Source organism: Charadrius vociferus, unplaced genomic scaffold (genome assembly GCF_000708025.1).
Source record: "Charadrius vociferus isolate BGI_N301 unplaced genomic scaffold, ASM70802v2 scaffold553, whole genome shotgun sequence".
Taxonomy (NCBI): Eukaryota; Metazoa; Chordata; class Aves; order Charadriiformes; family Charadriidae; genus Charadrius; species Charadrius vociferus.
In genome coordinates, this window is record NW_009647688.1 from 818,009 (window position 1) to 836,484 (window position 18,476).

Below are 18,476 nucleotides of genomic sequence, written 5' to 3' on the forward strand. Positions count from 1 at the left end.
GCTCCACACCGCCTCCCGCTCCCGAACGGTAACGCCGCCGCTTTCACGCTTTCACGCTGATTTCACAAAAATACCGAGACCTTTCCGGGAGGCAGGAAGGCGGCAACACCTGGACTGGTAAAGGTAAAAGCAGTGATCTCGGTTCAGGCAGGAGTTTTGAAGGGCAAACAGGGCAGGGAAATGGCTGCGGGGAAAGGATGCGAGCTCCAGATGCCGCCTCCGCCCCCGCGCCCCGCCAGACACCCGCCCTGGGGCACGGCGGCCTCTGGCCGGAAGGAGTCCAACACCAACTCCTGCTCGTTTGTCCTATGACACTGACATCTGGTTTTGACGATAAAGATCTTGCCCAGCCCTACTTAAAAGTACTTTTCCTTCCAAGCCAAACTGCAATTACTAATGAGGATTTTCTCAGGCAATACCAGATAATTTTTATTTTCGGTGACTCTTGTAATGCAGTTGGGTTTTGCACTGAATGAGTGTTTCTGTGTTTGAACACGTGTATTATCCACTAGTCATTATTTGTTCATTATTTTTATATTATAACCATGCAGCAAAACTTTCCCAAGTAGTCACGCAAACAAACCAGGGGAAAAAATACCAGGAACTCTTCAGTGACCACCTAAAAGTTGCAAGTATTCACAGAAATCACTTGTCAGACAATTACAGATTAATGGCCTCATGGAAGGCAAAGACTCCTTGCAAGCGGACTTAATTCCGTATTTGTAATCCATAATTTAATCAACTTTCATCCTCTCTCCTATTACACCAGACTGATGATCCAGACTGATGACTGCAACCACCGACCCACAGCGCCGCAGAGCGCAGCACGGCAGGAGAGGCAGCCTCCGCCTGCAGCTCTCCAGCATCAGCTCAAGCTGCTCAGACACTAAGCAACGGGAGCAAACGCCTCTGCTAGTTTGAAGTCTCCTTATAATGTTTTACTGGGCTACGGTTATGATAAAGGTTCATGGCAGAGTAGGGGACTGTGCGCACCGGCAGTCTGCCGCACCTCCCACAGCGTCTTCAGCAGCCACTTCCCAGCCCACCACCTCTCCTGGTCGCTCCTCTCTCCTCTCCCAGCAAGCTCCCGCTCTGCACGCCGGCAGCCACGATGGCCCCTGTTCCCGTCCTCAAGGCAAACATCCAGAGCCAGAACCAGCCCCACAAAAACCCTGATGCTCCTTAGTTCAGGTCACTCCCAGCACCACAAAACCACAGACAAGCTGTGCTAGACAGCAACGACACCACAGGGACTGAGCCTCGGCAGAGCCATCCTCCCTTCGAACAGGCAGAATGACATGCATGGACCTCTTCGAGCACCTGTACAACCCGTACTGGCAGCACTGTGACAAAGGACTTGGCAGCAGCCACCACCTCTCCAGTCCCACCTCAGCCACTCCTTAATTACTATTTTCCCATGCTGCAGACGGAGCTCTCACATCCATGTCATACTCAATTCCCAAACACAACACGCTGCCTCAGCCTCCGCCATGGCCAGCGCCAGTCTGCGATGCCCCGCCAGCCAGGAGCGGTGGGAGCCCCAGCACCCCCTCTGCGCTCCCCCCCACTGCCACCCCCCTTGGATGCCTGCTGACTTTGTGAAGCTTGGCATAAGAATGTGCCCCAAAACAGCTCCCTGATAGCAAGCAAATCCTGCTAGGATGGGGAGAGAGGAGGAGAGAGAAACATAGCAGCACATGGATTTTTAGGTCAAAAACAGGAGAGGAAAAAAAAAAGTTATTTCTCCCTCTGATCCAAAAAGTGATCTTGTATACAAGTAGCAAATTCTGTGTAAGCAGAGACTAGCCCGAGGGACACGGCCCCCTCGTTCCTCAGCAGCAGCTGAGCTGCCTCAGCCCACCCTGCTCTCACATCTGGTCCCCTGACGCACACGGGTCCCATCCTGCCGCCATCCTCCTCTCTCCTCCCGCAGATGCCGGGTACAACCAGGGCTCTGCGAGCAAACCCCACGGGATGGCAGCTCCCGCCCCTCCAGTCCTCCTTCGCCGTTACTGCCAGAGCACGTTTCACCAACACGTGCAGCTGACAATAGCTGAGGATTTCTTCCAAAAAACAGCGGTCCCGGCAGATTGCGGAGCAGAGGTGACCACCCAGCTCAGCGTCTACATATCTTTTAAATCCCTCCAGGGATGGCTACTCCACCACTGCCCTGGGCAGCCTCTTCCAATGTTTGACAACCCTTTCAGTTAAGAAATTTTTCCTAACATCCAATCTAAACCATCCCCCGGCACAACTTGAGGCCATTTCCTCTCGTCCTATCGCCTGTTCCTTGGGAGAAGAGACTGATGCTTGAGAATGACATGAGGTCTGCAATTGCAGCCAGGTAAGGATCCCGAGCAGCGAAACCCACCACCTTTGTGACCAGCGCAGCCCAGACAGGGGCAGAAACGCTCGATGGCCCTGCCCAGTTGTGCTGCCTTCTAGTACTCAACAGCAACCGCCAGCAGGAGCAGAAGGCAAGGCTAGCAGGGACCCACCGAGAAAGTCAATCGTGCAAAAGAGCTGGCATCAAGGAATGCGCCTAGAAAGCTAGCAGAGGGCTAGACGCAGGGGAGTCAGAAATACCAGGCGGCAGAGCCATGTCTCACGCTGACACAAAATCATTAGCTCGTTCTGTCCATTTGGCAGTGACCACTTGTCACCTGACTGAGTAATCACATCTTGAACAGACTCAGATCTGTCCCTCCGTACCTGCAGGGCTCTGGCAAAACCGCTCGTCAAGCCAGGCTGCGCGACCGCGTTGAGCAAGTGAAAGGGTTATACCCTTACTGAAGAGCTTTGAAAGAGTTCTTCCTTCAAAGCTCCTTCTAAAGGAGCTTTGAGTTAGCTAGAAAAATTAGGTGATTCTCTTCAATCCTAGTAAAACAATCACGACAATTAATTCCTTCTTGTAAATATATGATTAACCATCAACCCTAATCAGAACTGGGTTTCTTGGAATTTGCCGCAACATCTGGATTTTTTTGGATGTTGATGCAAGCACTTGGCAAGCAGACAAGGCGTTCTGCGGGCACAGCTGCGTATGACCTGTCTGCTGGCACACACCACCTCTGAGTGAACTGGAAGCACCACACGGCCCTCCGAGAGAAGGCTACCTGGCAGAACGTGACGTGGGGACCAAACAGACCTATGCAAAGCTGACTCCCTTCGATGTAGACATTTCAGGAGGAAATTTGTGACTTACAAACAATATCACTAATGAAGCCTGTGCGCAAGAGCAGAACTCCGGGCTCGTACCCTAGCTGTGACACAGGCGTCCCTTTCCACCTCAGGTGCATCACGAAGCCCCAGATTCTCGCTTTTACACATCAAGAGTTCCAAGTGCGACTCCCTTCGGAAAGGTTATCTGACCATTCTCTTCCTCTTCACGTGCCATAGCAACTATAAACCACACACGTCCCCACATCGTTGCAAGGGTTAGTTAATATGCATAAAACCATTCTGAATAAGTAACACTCTCTAATGCTTATGCATTTTCAGGATGGAAGCTTCAATACTATTCATTATTTTACAGTACACTTTCCAGGCACGAGATTTTTGCAAAAGATCTACAAAGCCTTATAATTAAAACACCCTCCCCTGGCCATATTTACAGCTCTGCATGGTGTATATAGTATTATTCCCACTGCAATTAACAGAGGACCTGTAGCATAAGGCATGAGTAGAACCTGCAGTTCACAGGTCGCTCCGAGTAAGAGTGATGGGTAACACAGTTAATACAAGGCAGAGTTACAGCAAGGCTGTCAAGTACATATCTGGAAGTTAAAATTACCATGTTAGGCATCTAAAATCTGTGGCACAGCCACAAAGAGTATTTACTGCACGCAGAAAAATCTGGTGAGAAATAAAGCACAGATTTTATTTTTATGGGATGCTAAACGTATGACCAACATACCTCACGTGGCTCCATCTGGGATGGAAAAAGACTTAACATTTAGTCGTGGGACTCAAGTTTCAGTGCCTTTATGTTACTTCAATTCTGCCTCTAAGAAACATGTTTATTTTAGCCATTCATACGACTTACATCAGACCCTTACTGCAGCTGCCCAAATTATCCCATTTTAGACCACAACAAATAATCAACACTCAGCTCTTTTTCTTGCACAGCTCTACGATTAGCTTTTTTAATTTCTACCCACCTCTGCTGGATTTAGTCTCCAGGTTCAGAGGCCCCTGTTGTTCAAACCCTTTACAGCACAGGAAGGGACCCATGGAACACACTCGCTTCTAGTTAGTATTGCCTTTGACCACGGAACGCTCATCCCAGGACAGCTCGGAAGACCCCAAAGAACAGCCGAACAGTTGGACAAGCTTTCATTTCCATGACAGCAGCTGCTTATCAGAGGAAGTATTTTGAGTGCGGATCCAAACTTCTGCCCACCCACACGTGCTAATACAAGTTCAGTGGCTGCTGGAGTCTCTCAACCCCGCGAGGCTTTCCCATACTGCCTGTGCAGAGAAAGGGCCCGGCGCTGATTACGTTCCTGCCCAAGCAGAGGAGATAAAATGGGAAGCAAACTGTGACTGTCAGTCCACTGTGATTTTCCTGCCCTCTCCCGAGCACTGCACAACTACCTAACCCTGCAGGGATGAGGCTCTACTGAACACAAGCGCTGTGATTTCACTGTACCCACGTGCTCAGCTGCCCGTTCCCCCGCAGGCAGGACAGTCCCCAAAGAGCCAACGCTGTCCAGAGGACTCTGGAACACACATACTGCTCTAAGCGCCTCTGATCTGAACCAGGCTCCACCACCATGAGAGCACGCTTTCACATTATAATCTTCGGACAAATGTTAAAACACAGCAGAGTGTATTGCAAGCACCAAATAAAGATTTGAAAGCTGGGTTATAGGACCCTGAAGATATGTTTATCATAGAAATTCTGGTGGAAGCTTAATTACAGTGATACTACTATGTGCTGCTCTGCCAGGCGAGCTATTTAAGTCCTTTCAATAATGTTTTGCTGTAATGGGAACAGTTCAAGCTGCAATAGCAGGTTGGCGACACAGAAAACATTATCGCAGTTGATCTTATTCCTTCCAATGCGCTCATTTTAATAGGGTTTTTTCTGCTGCTCCACCTATCAGTTGCCCTTATCTCCAGAGAGCACAATTGCCTTTTTTTCTGTCATTTGCAGTTAGTTATGGCTTTCAGATTCAGCTTAGAGGAGCTTCACTCAATCTAAAATCGGCGTATCTTTTTCACCTATCTCCTTTATTTGAGGAAACTGGAGGGTTCTTATTGAATGCTGAGCAAGTGACTGTGCTGCACCCAAGGGAGGCTTTTTTGCTAGGTAATAAAGAGCTGCAACACTCACCTCACCAAGAAGCCTGAGGAAATGAAATACCCACTAGATATTTCTACAGAATTAGCCAAAGGAAGGACTAAGACAGTATGAGTGGGGGTCACCTCAAGAAACAGTTTTCCCAGCCCTGACTTCAGATAATGGGGGACCAAAAAAAGAATGAGGCATCTCCTCTTCGAACACAGTTTGGACTTGCTCAGCTTCAAGCTTGTTTTCCCTTCATCCTGCTTTCCCACAGTAGGAACTGTTCCCTCCACCCGCGCTCCCCCCCACATTTCTCCTCCCTTACACCCCCACCTTTTCCAAATAAGGTCCCAAACCCATCTTCTTACCCACCCAAACAATTCTCTCACGCACGCTTCCCCACATCTTTACAAATAATAACGCGAGGTTCCTATGTAAATTCATCAAATCCTATCTGCCTCGCTTTTCTACAACTCGACTCCGTGTCACCTAACTCAAGAAAGAGACACTTTCTGCAACTGAAGACAGAGCAATAGGGCCTAGAGGGAAACCAAGCCCACTTTGTCTTCATGAAATTCACACAGGCGAGTGACAGCAGTACCCACTGTAAAAGAACAGAGCATCGCAGCACAAATCTGACCTGCAGAGACATGGTCTATTCAGTGTCAATCAGCTTTAAGGTTCAGATTGACTCATCTTCAATGGCAAGACATGATCTAAGCCAATTTGTGTACAAACGTTATTATCAACGGTCCTCGTCTATCCTCAGCCTCTACCACCATGTTTAAATAATAAGACATGTTGCTTAATCCCATCTCTAGCTACAGCTTCTCTTGGACTCCGATTTTTCTCATGAGTAATCCTCTTTTTCACATAACAGCCTAATGATCTGTCAAATAATGGCAGATTATTTGCTCAACTGATTGTTTATTTTTCAATAAGGCATTCTAAAACATAGGTAATGATTGCAGGCCTACATTTCTCAAAGGAATAAGTAAGATCAGATCACTTGAGTTTTTCTTAACTTAGCAAAATAGAGTAAAAATACATTATTCACACGACTTCTTTATATGGTTTTGTGACTCATTACACCCTTTTTTTTGCATTAGCAATTAATTCCATTGAATGGCAGGAAGATAATTTTCATAAACTGATCACTTCAGTACGAATTTTTGAGTGAATTACCGAGCCTGGCTGTCTTTATGTAATAAAACTCAATATTAACTGTCAGACATAAAGGTATACTTTTACTGTACTTTGCACAAGCTTCTAAACTCCCATGCAAGCCCACATCAATAACGGCAGTGAGCTGCCCAGTTTCCCTGTCTCTCATGCCCCTTCCATGCACACAGATTACAAGACCTTCTAGGCAAGCACCATGCTGTTCCAAATCCAGTTTTTTACAGCCTGCCTAAGAGCCGCTTCAGGATAGACAGACTCTGTCAATAAATCTCTTCACAGCAACATTAATCCCTTTCCATCAATAAAAGGAGTGTTCTTCTTTACTCTCCCTCATCTTGGAGCTCCTGCCCCACAGGCTTACATCTGCAGGAATGTCAATGCAGCTGGATATTGGTTTCAAGTAAGTGTAAGTTCTACATCAAGTCCCTCACATGGGGCAACTAAAGGGAAAAGAAAGAGCGAGCGTGTACAAAAACCCTAAGTGGGTGGGACACATTTTCATTTTGTTGTCAGTTCACATTGTCAGAAACAAAATGATTTTGAAAGTAATAGAAAATTGTTGTCATAACACTGCCCTCAGCATGGCTTTGAAATCCATTTATGGTGGCCCCACCAGTGAAGCACATATATAATTACAACTGAAGCTGTATTTAGCTCCAGACTAAACACCATCATGAGCCACTGTGTTCAATAATGCATTTCCCTAGTGCTTTTTACGGAATATGTGATCATTTCATACATGAAATGTATTGTTTTGATAATACATTCTAGTAGCTTCACAGCCAATGTGCACACACTTTTTGAAGATTTAGTGGAGCGGGAGGTACCTGCGCCCCGAGATGCACTCACCGACACATGGGAATTTCACTGGGTTTGGGCTGCGCTCTCCCCGCTCCACCTGGGACTTGAACTAAACCCCAAAGAACTGGCAGTATTCAGGGAAACGCGGGCCTCCAGCCTCCACCAACACCACAGTCTCCCTGACTCTACAATTTGAGCAGGTTTCCCCGCTGGACTCTGGGCAATGACCATGTTGTATTCCACACGCGTACACCTCAGGTGGATGCATGAGAAGAGGGAGCAACAACTATGGTCACTCTGCTCTCACTGTCACTGCAAGGAATGTTATCCCAACATATAGAAAACATAAACAAGGGCTTCTTATCTTTTTAGAGCACGTACCACCTCTCTTCATGCCTTTCTTCTTTCTCAGAGACAGTCTCTCTAGATATTCACAGATTTTTTTATTCATTTTGACTTGAATATCCAGCCCCACCACTGAATATTTATCAACATTTTCCCTGCCAGATGCACGTGTGTCACCTGGCACTGACTTTCATGTTGCCCAGATAACAGTAAATCAACAAAAGGCAGCAGTTAGAGTGGTGATACCAGCTATTTTCTGGATAGTTATCATGGGAATATCTTTGTCAATTTAATATGACATTTCAGAGCAGAGTGGAGACACGTTCTTCCATTTTAAAGTGTGGTCACTGGAAACTGGCTAGATAAATTGACACTGCACTCTCTGGATTTATTCTTTCTCTGTTATTAATGTTTGTTGTATTTACAAGACACGAAAAGCATTTTCCTTGTTGAGACAGCAAATGCATCTGGAATTCAAAATCCGCATGTTCCCTCTCCTTAAACCTCGGGAGTTTGCAATCAGTCTTTCTGGTGTTAGAATCTGCTACAATTTTTCCATAGCAATTATCTCAAACTCTTGTAGTAGAAATCATATAGAATCATTATATTTTATATAAATAAATAAATCTTTTCAATGGTAAGATTAAATAGCTATTTGGTTTTGGTCTTGATTCTTACTTTAGTACCAAAACAAATGTGTTATCTTCATTTTGGCCATAGATATTACTTAAGAGATCGACATGCAATGAATTTATTACGTAGAAAATACCGAAGTCTACCATCGCATAACTAACTTCTGAACACAACAGGATTTACATTTCCTTGTGCACCAGCTAAACTCGATCTTTGTTCACACACCACATAGTGGCAGTTGCAGCTAAAATACAGCAGATGGCCCCAAAATCAGTTTACTATTGACATTCCCGTTGTCGACTTCCCCTAAATACTGCCACAGTATGTTACAAGCCCAACCTCAAACAGGAGCTGAACCTGGAGTTTTACATCATCCATAAAAAGCAGGGATACAAAGAAATAATCAACAGACAATACACAGATGAACGTACTAGTTTAACTTTTGGAACCTAACTTGGTAAAATGCAGTAGTTCTTGGTGCGTCACTGTAAAAACCCTTAACTTATTTGGGTGGTATCAACAATCCAGCCTTGTTTCTGACGCTGGATGATCCAAAAGATAAAATACAGGCATCTGGGACAGCAGCTTTTTTCTCCTAGTGCCCTTGCTTACATTGTTGTGTAGCAGGTCTGAAAAGCTAACCGCTGGATCAGAGAGAAAAAAAAGATTTATGTAGCAAAAAATCCCAGAAATGAAGTAATCTTTTAACAGATCATGACAACAAAGCTCAATTCTGAAGCCCGTTAAGGTAAACTGGATACTTCATTTACAGGATTTACCAGATGCTCATCTGGTAGACCTGGGCTACCTTGGGACCTGGTTTTCTGTTAGGCCTCTGAAGCAAAGTAGGACTGGAGCTAACCGACACTAAGGTCAGAATCTGCACACTATGCTCATGTGTATACTTTAATAACAGCTAGTTACTGAAAACAACTTTCAACAATCTGAGTAAAGGAGCCCCTAAAATACTAACCCATTCCAAATAATAAAGTACAAAGCATATACTGGAACTGGAAAAAAAAAAAAAAAAGGGCAATTTTCACGCTAATAACCAAAACACAAAAAAAAAAAAACAACCCAAAACACCAATAAAGCCTACTTGCCCTTTGCTTGCTTTGGCCTCTGTTTGACAATCAGTACATTTGCAGTTAGACTTGGAGCAAATCTGGATTACTAATGAAGCCACACTCATCTGTCCAGCTTGTAACGTGAAGTAAGGAGAGCAACACAACTCAGGTGCGTGTGTTCGTACCGTTTCCTTTCTTCTATTGGGTGTTTGATAAAAGCCAATTGTCCTTTTAAGTATTAAGGAACGCAAAAGTGTCCTTCGTGATGACAAGTCACTAACTCAAGCAGCCCTTGGTTTCCTTCCCCTTCAATTCCTTTCTGTTTTCTCCACTGATACTTAATCATAATTTCCCTCGTCAGCTGTACTGCCTTTCGCTCACCTATGCCCTGGAGTGGTCATTCACAACTGCTCCGTTAGCATTTTATCCACAATTTTGAGAATATCTTGTTTTGTCAAAAGGATACACAAAGGCTGACTGGAAATTGATGCAGCTGATCTCTTAAATGTGGTCTCACTCAACAACCTTTCAAGTGCTGCAGCAACCCAGGTCACTCCATTTCTTTTTGCTATCCTTTTACTCATTTGTGCCACCCTGTTGTTTGCTCTTTCCACTGCATTAAACACCATGCCCAAGCTGTCAGAGACAAAGTTTTATCCTAAACCCCAGTACAATCTTTTTGTATTGTAAAACCCTCGGGGGCCATTCCTTTTTCTTTGCTTTGCGCTGTTCCTTTTGTCCCCCAGCCCGCCTTACCTTTCTCTGCAAAGGAATTGCATGAGCCACTTCTCTGCCCTGGTTTCCCACCTCTCCCCACCATTTCACGCCGTGCTCCTCTTTCCTAGCAAGGGAACTTCTCTGCTCTTGAGGTTTTAAATTAATCGCCAGTTTGCTTATCCTAATGCACATTTATTTCTACAGGTTAGAACTATTAAACAAGAGAATATACTGCATCCTTACTTTAACCATTAATAGTTTATGAAAAAATACGTCTCACTTTGTAAGCGGTGCCAGTCTGTCAGGACACAGGGAGAAACACGCCCTGGAGGCTGCTGATATATTTTTTCTAATCCATTTCATATAAAATCTGGCTGCATTTGAATCACCCTCTGTGCAAGTTCTTCCCTGTCCCCGGTTTCTGCGTCTCACAGCAATTCCTCTCAGGCAACAGCCTCACCTTTCCATAAGCCCGAGCATCACTGCCAGGGCCTTACTGGAGCCCCACTTCTGCGTGCACACCGCCAGCGACACTGGGATTGAGCTGCACAAGGGTTTCGTGAGCCTGAGGGCACGGCCCCAAGCAGGTTCATCTCCAGTCTGCACCTCTTCCTTACTGTTACAAAAAAATGTTCACAGTTCCAGTGAGGAACTTTGCGCCTTTGTGTATTTATAAAGTTTTTACTGTCTTCCAGAGATCCTACAGATTCACAAACACTTCATAAATACAACAGTAATAAAATGTAGAGATACTGTTTTGTGTATTCATTGGTAAAAACCAAAAGGCAATGAGGCTTTGTACTTCAGCAAGGTGCACAAAGTATTTCTTGCTAGTACACAACCATTTCAGAAAGACAGCATCAGTTTTGCATCACGTACAGTTTTTCTTTCACTGCCATATTGGCTTTTTCTCATTTGTACTTTTCTTACAGGTTAACAAAGGCATTGCTACACGGATATGCTTGCCTACACTAGTAATACAGCAGGGTATGCCTTCTTCACCCAAGAGCTCTCTAGCAGAAGCCTCTTTTAAAAAGATTACTGATAGTAAATGACAAATACTTTACTTCAGTGGATGGTAAATGACAAATACTTTACTTTAGTGCCCATCTGTATAACAGAAGAAATAAACGATGAAACTCCTAACCTCCACAAGGGTTACACTGACCAACAATCTTTTAAATAGTCAAGAAACTAGTCTGTAGCACGCAGCTTGCTTTCCCGCCAGTTCTCTTCGCCCCTCTCCCGCGCACCCTGAGGCACGCCAGCAGGGCGCTGGGCCCCAGCCGAGTGCTGCCTGCCCGGGGCACAGGGTCCCCAGCGAGGAACCAGCTCTCCAGCACGGACCCCCCCAGACCAGAGACACCCCTCGCCTCAGGAACAGGGATCGGTGTTTTATGGGACTACACGTGGATCTGATCATCCACAGGCAGAACTGTTAGCACCGAGTGCAACACCTATGTCAAAAAGTGGCCCTACGACACATAATATGTTTTGTAATATTCTGACACGGAGAATTACTATTATTACTGGTCGCAGTGGTGTTACCTAATTTTAAATGCTGTGTATGACACAATTCAGTATTTCTTTTTATATGTTTGTGTATATTTGTAGTTAGATAGCTCCAGGGACACAATCATTATTGTTTGTTAGTAATCCATTGGCCATCTTTAATACCAAAAGTACCATTAGAATTTATGACAAATCCATCCAAGGACTCATGTCGGTGAACACAGACTCTGCATTCACTGTCAGATGCTTTAAGGTCCTTGAAAGGTCAACACAAAATAAATTGCATAATTAACTACAAATTTAATTAAGGAGTCACAGAATGAGAGGGAAAAGAACACTGAGATCAAATTTTCCATTCTACATCCTTAAACATTAACTCAGTTGGCATCAGGAAGATTGAAATCACAGACAGACTGTTAGGGAAATCTTACTGGCTTTTCAATAACAATCTCGGACCCAATTATTTCCTAGCACGTACATACATATTAAAATATATATATGTACAGAAGGCAACAACAGCATAATTCACCATCTTCCTCAAAAGTCTGCATGCAGGTGAATAAATAAGAAACTAAATCTGGCCCCATTCCAAAGCCTAAGAGCAGCTTTTGTTCCACAGAAAAAGACAGTTGGTAGCTTTAAAAATCAGAAAAATAGCCTCTGAGAATTTGGGCATGACATAATATTCCTACAGAATACTTTCCTGACATAGCAACCATAGAAACAGAATGAAGAGCCTCTTCATTCTAGACCTCATTTCTTTACATGGCATGTAAAAGAACATGACTTCTGCCTTTGGGCCTTGGCGCTGCTGTAAAATATTTTTTATTGAGATATTTCATCTGTATTAATAATTTAACATTATTTTTCCTCCTGACAGATTTTATGCCTAAAGAACTAAATCACTTGATTTAAACCTCTAGAAAATATTTTTCAAAATAAATTTACCTGTCCTATAAATGCTAGCTGAAAAATGCTACGCAGTAACTTTATATATGTGAGTTTCCATCCTTTTCATTAAAATAGCTTTTAGCACAGAGGAATTTCCTTTTGTTAGTAATTCTACAGCGTGTCTGAACTCAAAAAATCTTCAGGATCTTGCTGGGAATTAATTTTACTTTAATCATATAAAAATCCATTGCTTGAAAATCGCTGGCCTGAAAACTATCTTTACCTTAAGATTTCTTAGAAATGTGATTTAGTGAATATTTAGTAAACAAATGAATTTAAAAATCTAACCACCCATCCTAACCCTTCAAGAATTCCACTCACAACGGATTTCAAAACCATAACCAATTTGATTGCTTCGCATTACCCCTGCTTGAAAGACAGCATTAAAAAAAAAAAAAAAATAAAAAAAAAAAACACAATGAAAATGAGGAAAGTAAAATGTGGGCGCTGGTACAAGAAATGCAAAAGTATCACATGCAGACTGGCCTGAACAAAGGGAGTTATACAGCAGTTGCGTGAAAATCCAAGCTACAATATGCATGTAATATCTCAGACTCTCCTACCTGAAATAAAGTAAAATCCTTGCACGCATGAGGCTAATCCTACTCACTACTCTCATGCAAGCAGCTCCATTGGTGGTGAAACCATCTCTTGCGTAAGGCAAATAGGAGCTGCCTTGAACCCAAAATCAGCCAGAACCGCTCCTCTCCCATTAAAATTCCGCAGCAAGCAGGTTCAGCAATTGTAGGCACAGTACTCAGCATCAAACAGTACATACTGCAACAACAACATCAAAAATATATATTGCTTATGGTCATTATACTGAAATTTAAAAGGGTCTTTACTTCCAGCAATGAGCTCAGTGTGAAACTGGTGATTTAACAGCAAAAAAACTTTCCAAAGCACTCTTCAGGAGGGGGTCAGGTCATCTAAGCAGGTTCCAATACAAACACAACGTGCCACTCCTGTGAGAATAAGAAAATGGAGCTGAATCAAAACAAACCCTTAAGAAAAGTGATATGCACAAAGTACCTATCTGGATTCCTGACACCTTCTGCTGGAGTGATTACTCCCCTCAACCCAGCACTTGAGAGACCACATCTGGAGCATTGTGGGCACCTTTGGGCTCCCCAGTACAAGACAGAGACTGATACACTGGAGCAAGCCCAGCAGAGGGTAACCAAGACAATGGGGGGACTGGAGCGTCTCTGTACAAGAGAGACTGAGCACGTTGGATTTTTCAACCTGGAGAAGGTTTGGGGGGATCCCATTGCTGCCTTCAGCTACACATCAGGAGGATACAGAGAAGATACAGAGAACTTCCCAGAGAAGCTGTGGCTGCCCCATCCCTGGAGGTGTTCAAGGCCAGGTTGGATGGGGCTTGGAGCAACCTGGGCTGGTGGGACGTGGCCCTGCCCAGGGCAGGGGGTGGCACTGGGTGGTCTTCAAGGTCCCTTCCAACCCAAAACATTCTATTGTAAGATGAAGACAGACCCTCTCTGAAGACACAATGATAAGAGGCAATGGATATGTGTTACACAGACAATGTGGATTAGATATACGGAAAAAATGTTCCCCTGAGGATAGTTATCATGGAAATAAGGTCCAGAGAGATCTGACTTTCCCGCATTGGAGATACCCATGACTTCACTGGACAAGGCTCGGGACAACCTCCTCTAACTGGATCTGCTTGCAGCCAGAGGATGAACAGGGAGACCTCCAGGAGCCCCTTCCAACCCACGCTGTTCCACAGCACTGTGAGATCAACGGGAAAGGTCTTCAAATGAATGATGGGAGCAAGGACAGTAAAAAATAATTAGTGCACAAATTTATGCCCACAAATATCAATTCTTTAACGGAAAATGATGTTAAAAATATCTGAAAAATACTTTCAAAAATTCTGAGGTTTTTCACAAAAATTAAGTTGAAAATAAAAGTTGGGCATTAAGACTCTCCACGCAAAAATGACTGCCTTTTTTCAGATTTTAAGTACATTTTTGAGAAAGCAGAATGAACATCTGGAGGTTTTTTTCAAAAGCAAATAATTTGAAAAATTTTCCTTCAAAGGATTTTTTTTATTACATTTCAAAACACAGCGAGCTGTGAAAGCATGAGCTGCTGCTTCCCACCAAATTCCAGTCCCTCTTTTCCTGACCTCTTTTGATTTCAGCAGCAAGCACAGATTTATTCCGCCTGGTCCACCCCACAGTGGAAACTCCCAGCAAGGTCCGACCTTAGCCCCGGGGCTGGTGCACTGGCTTGCCCAGCAAAGGCTGGGGATGCCCAGCGCCCTGGCACTGCTGGCCTGGCAGCGGTGCAGGGCTAGCTGAGTTGGCGCAGGGCCTGGCCAAGCAAGGCAAAGGCAAATGTATCTGCACACATTTGGTGATGAGTTTCCTACGGCAGCGAGCACTGATGAAATCTCGCTGCCACTAGATCAATGCTATTACCACCAACAGGGCACAAAATTTCCTACACAGAAAAGACTTTCCTCTTCCCATAAACAATGATTAATCAATTCTGCTCATCCTGAGGCATTTTATCTAAGACTAATTGTATAATCCAACTGACATTTATTTCATTACCACTTTTTCCATAAAAAAAAAAAGACGTGATGAACACTATCCCCCAAACGTCTCGTTACTAATACATAAAAATTCTCAGTCAAAAAGAGATCTCATTAAAGCAATCAAATTTATTTTGCCTTACAAAAATTGGCTGTCGCAAGAAGTCCGCGCGGGTAGCACTGAGCTCCAGGAACCTCAAACGAAACCCTGGGAAGACGGTGAGCTGAGTGGAGGAGGTCTGTCACGTCAGCAGGCTGCACTAGCGGTACGGTTCTATAATGAAGTCCCCAGATTGAAGAAAATGTGAAATCATCCAAGAATAAAATTATCTGTCTTCAGCAAGGGTTTCTCACTGATTTCCCCTGATCAGTAAATTGGGAAACACCCACTGAGGGCAGCAACTTTGTACAGATCCATCCATAAGGAATGCCATTCCGAACCTGACCTAAATGTCCTTCAGCTCCTCGTCAGTCACGCTCCCTGTTTCTAAAGGCTGGAAAAAAACTTCCTTGAGAAAGTGACAGCATTCAGACTGGACACACGGGCCCTAAAGCACCAGAGACAGATGCTGCTTTGGTCCTCCTTGTTGTGTGATGTTAGGAGGAAGAGGAGCTAACACATGTAAACAGATGTGAGCAGCACAAATTCTGAATATTTTTTATCTTTGTTCCAGCTCTCCAAAATGCAGTCCGTAATGTCCTATGTAATAAATCATTTGTTTATGGAAAAAAAAAATCTGTAATACAAATCTATTTTACCAAAACAGAAAAGGAGATGCAACAAAAATAAACACCTAACAGTGTAAACTATCCATAGTATCACCCTGACACAACACATCACTGCCGAGGTACTGCACTGAGTGTGCAAATGAGAGTCTGGCCTGAGCTCCCCAACACATCCAGGTTTCATTCAGGTGCACAACTGAATGAGAAAAACAGGAACCCCGAAAAGCTGAAAAACACAGAATAAAAGGGTAAAAAACTGCCTCATCTCCATATGCATGTGATGCAGATTTGGACATCAGTGGGGTGAGTAAAACCTACAGCATTTAAGCAGGTTCAAGACAAGCACACTGAGTACTGCTAAGTACCAAGAAAGTTATTGTTGACCGTGAGGATGCTTCTGCAGGCTTTGAATGTGCTGTACATTGTGTCCTCTGACCCAGAAACAAATGTTCTGTCTCAGAAGTAGTGGCAATACCTACTGGAGATACAGGACAAGACTGTCACAGATCAAGGTCTAAAGCCAGGCTGAGATAGGGATGTTTTTCAGCATTACCAAACACTAAGCAATTCCCCTGCATTCAAAGTCAGTTCCTAAGGCCTACATGTTTTCCACAGTTTGTCAGCTGATGTAATAGTGTAAGCGTAGATTTTTCAGTCGCACACGAGACTCCAAGGCTGTCAGGACTGAAGTTAATACTGATACTATGGCCAAACGTACGGTGCCATTTGGGAAAGGTGCCACCACCAAAATTTGCAAAAGTACTAAGCAGTAGAAATTCCTGAAATTTGAAGTGGAGAAAATATTTTAATACCCTTAAGTACAGCATTACGTGTGTACGTGACTCTTCATGCAGAATAAGGCCAAGGAAGCACACACCCAGAAAACCAACACACAGAAAATCAGCTTTTCTGATGTGTGTATAGATTCAAACCTTCACGCCATAACCCCTAAAATGACGCCATACAGTTTCCATCTACTGAAATGGTAGAGAAAGAGTCTTTCAACGAGTCAAATATTCTAAGGGGTTGAAGAAATTAATCACAAGATAACTTTTGCAGAAGCGTTTTGAGAGATTTTAGGGTAGGGATGTGTTAATTAAGAATCAAGGGACTACAGTTATGGTGAAAGCCATAATGAAATGTACTTGTGAATTTCCAGTAAACCTTCATTCCAGCTGCCTTAGACTCGCTTACTGCTTGCCCAGATTTAAAAAGAAAAAAGGTGATCAAAGACAGGAGGAAAATTTTTACAGAAAGACCAGACAGTTCACAAGCTTTACATCCACCTCAATTATCATCACAACTCTGAACAGGTTGCCCAGAAAAGCTGTGGATCATAGAATCATGGAATGGTTTATGCTGGAAGGGACCTTGCAGATCGTCTAGTTCCACCCCCCTGCCCTGGGCAGGGCCACCTCCCACCAGCCCAGGTGGCTCCAAGCCCCGTCCAACCTGGCCTTGACCACCTCCAGGGATGGGGCAGCCACAGCTTCTCGGGGCAACCTGCGCCAGGGGCTCACCACCCGCACAGGGAAACATTTCTTCCCAATACCTAATCTAAATCTCCCCTCTTCCAGTTTGAAGCCATTCCCCCTCGTCCTATCACTACATGTCCATGTAAAAAGTCCTTCCCCAGCTCTCCTGAAGGCCCCCTTTAGGTACTGGAAGGCCGCCATAAGGTCTCCCTGGAGCCTCCTCTTCTCCAGGCTGAACCCCCCCGACTCTCCCAGCCTGTCCTCATATAAGAGGTGCTCCAGCCCTTGGAATATCTTTGTTGCCCTCCTCTGGACCCACTCCAACAGGTCGATGTCTTTCCTATGTTGGGGGCCCCAGAGCTGGATGCAGCACTCCAGGTGGGTTCTCCCCAGAGCAGAGTAGAGAGGCAGAATCCCCTCCCTCACCCTGCTGGCCACACTTCTTCTGATGCAGCCCAGGGTACAGTTCACCTTCTGGGCTGCGATCAGACATTGCCCGTTTATGTTGAGCTTCTTGTCAATCAGCACACCCAGGTCCTTCTCCCCAGGGCTGCTCATTCTCCACCCAGCCTGAATTTGTGCTAGAGATTGCCCCAACCCAGATGCAGTACCTTGCACGGGGTCTCGTTGAACTTCATGAGGTTGGCTTGGGCCCACCTGTCCAGCCTGTCCAGGTCCCTCTGGCTGCCCCATCCCTGGAGGTGTTCAAGGCGAGGTTGGACGGGGCTTGGAGCAACCTGGGCTGGTGGGAGGTGTCCCTGCCCAGGGCAGGGGGTGGCACTGGATGATCTTTAAGCTCTCTTCCAACCCAAACCATTCTGCGATTCTATGTTGTGCTTTAGTACCTGCTGCAACCTTATTTTCTCTGTCTCTAGCACTAAAGCATTTATCATTCCCAATGAGAAATGCTTCGGAGATCCCTGGTAACCAGCAGATCTGACTGTTGTAAAGTGGTTTTAGCTCTTACTCGGACTACATTCTCCTCCTGGCCCCCGTCCAGTCGCAGCGCATTATCTCCCCGGCGCTGCTCCGATAATCCCATCCATCCCCGCGGGTTTATTCCCAGGCAGTCCCCTCCTCCCTCCCTCCATCCCTCCCTCCCTTCCTCCCTCCCTCCCTCCCTCCGATGCTTGCTCCCCAGAGGTGCGAGGGAGGGGAAAGGCAGGGGTTTCTGCTATGCTGTGAACAAAAACCAGGCTGTCATCAGGCCT

At 44.9% G+C, this 18,476-nt stretch overlaps 1 protein-coding gene across 1 annotated transcript in view; it reads left to right on the top strand.

Annotated features, from left to right (window-relative positions):
• The first annotated feature begins 1,490 nt into the window (after nucleotides 1–1,490).
• Nucleotides 1,491–18,476, top strand: part of BEAN1 (brain expressed, associated with NEDD4, 1) — a 77,736-nt gene continuing 60,750 nt past the window's right edge. Inside the window, exon 1 of the mRNA XM_009881392.1 lies at nucleotides 1,491–1,531. Within this exon, the coding sequence (XP_009879694.1) occupies nucleotides 1,491–1,531 (41 nt within the window). The remainder of the gene's footprint in view (nucleotides 1,532–18,476) is intronic.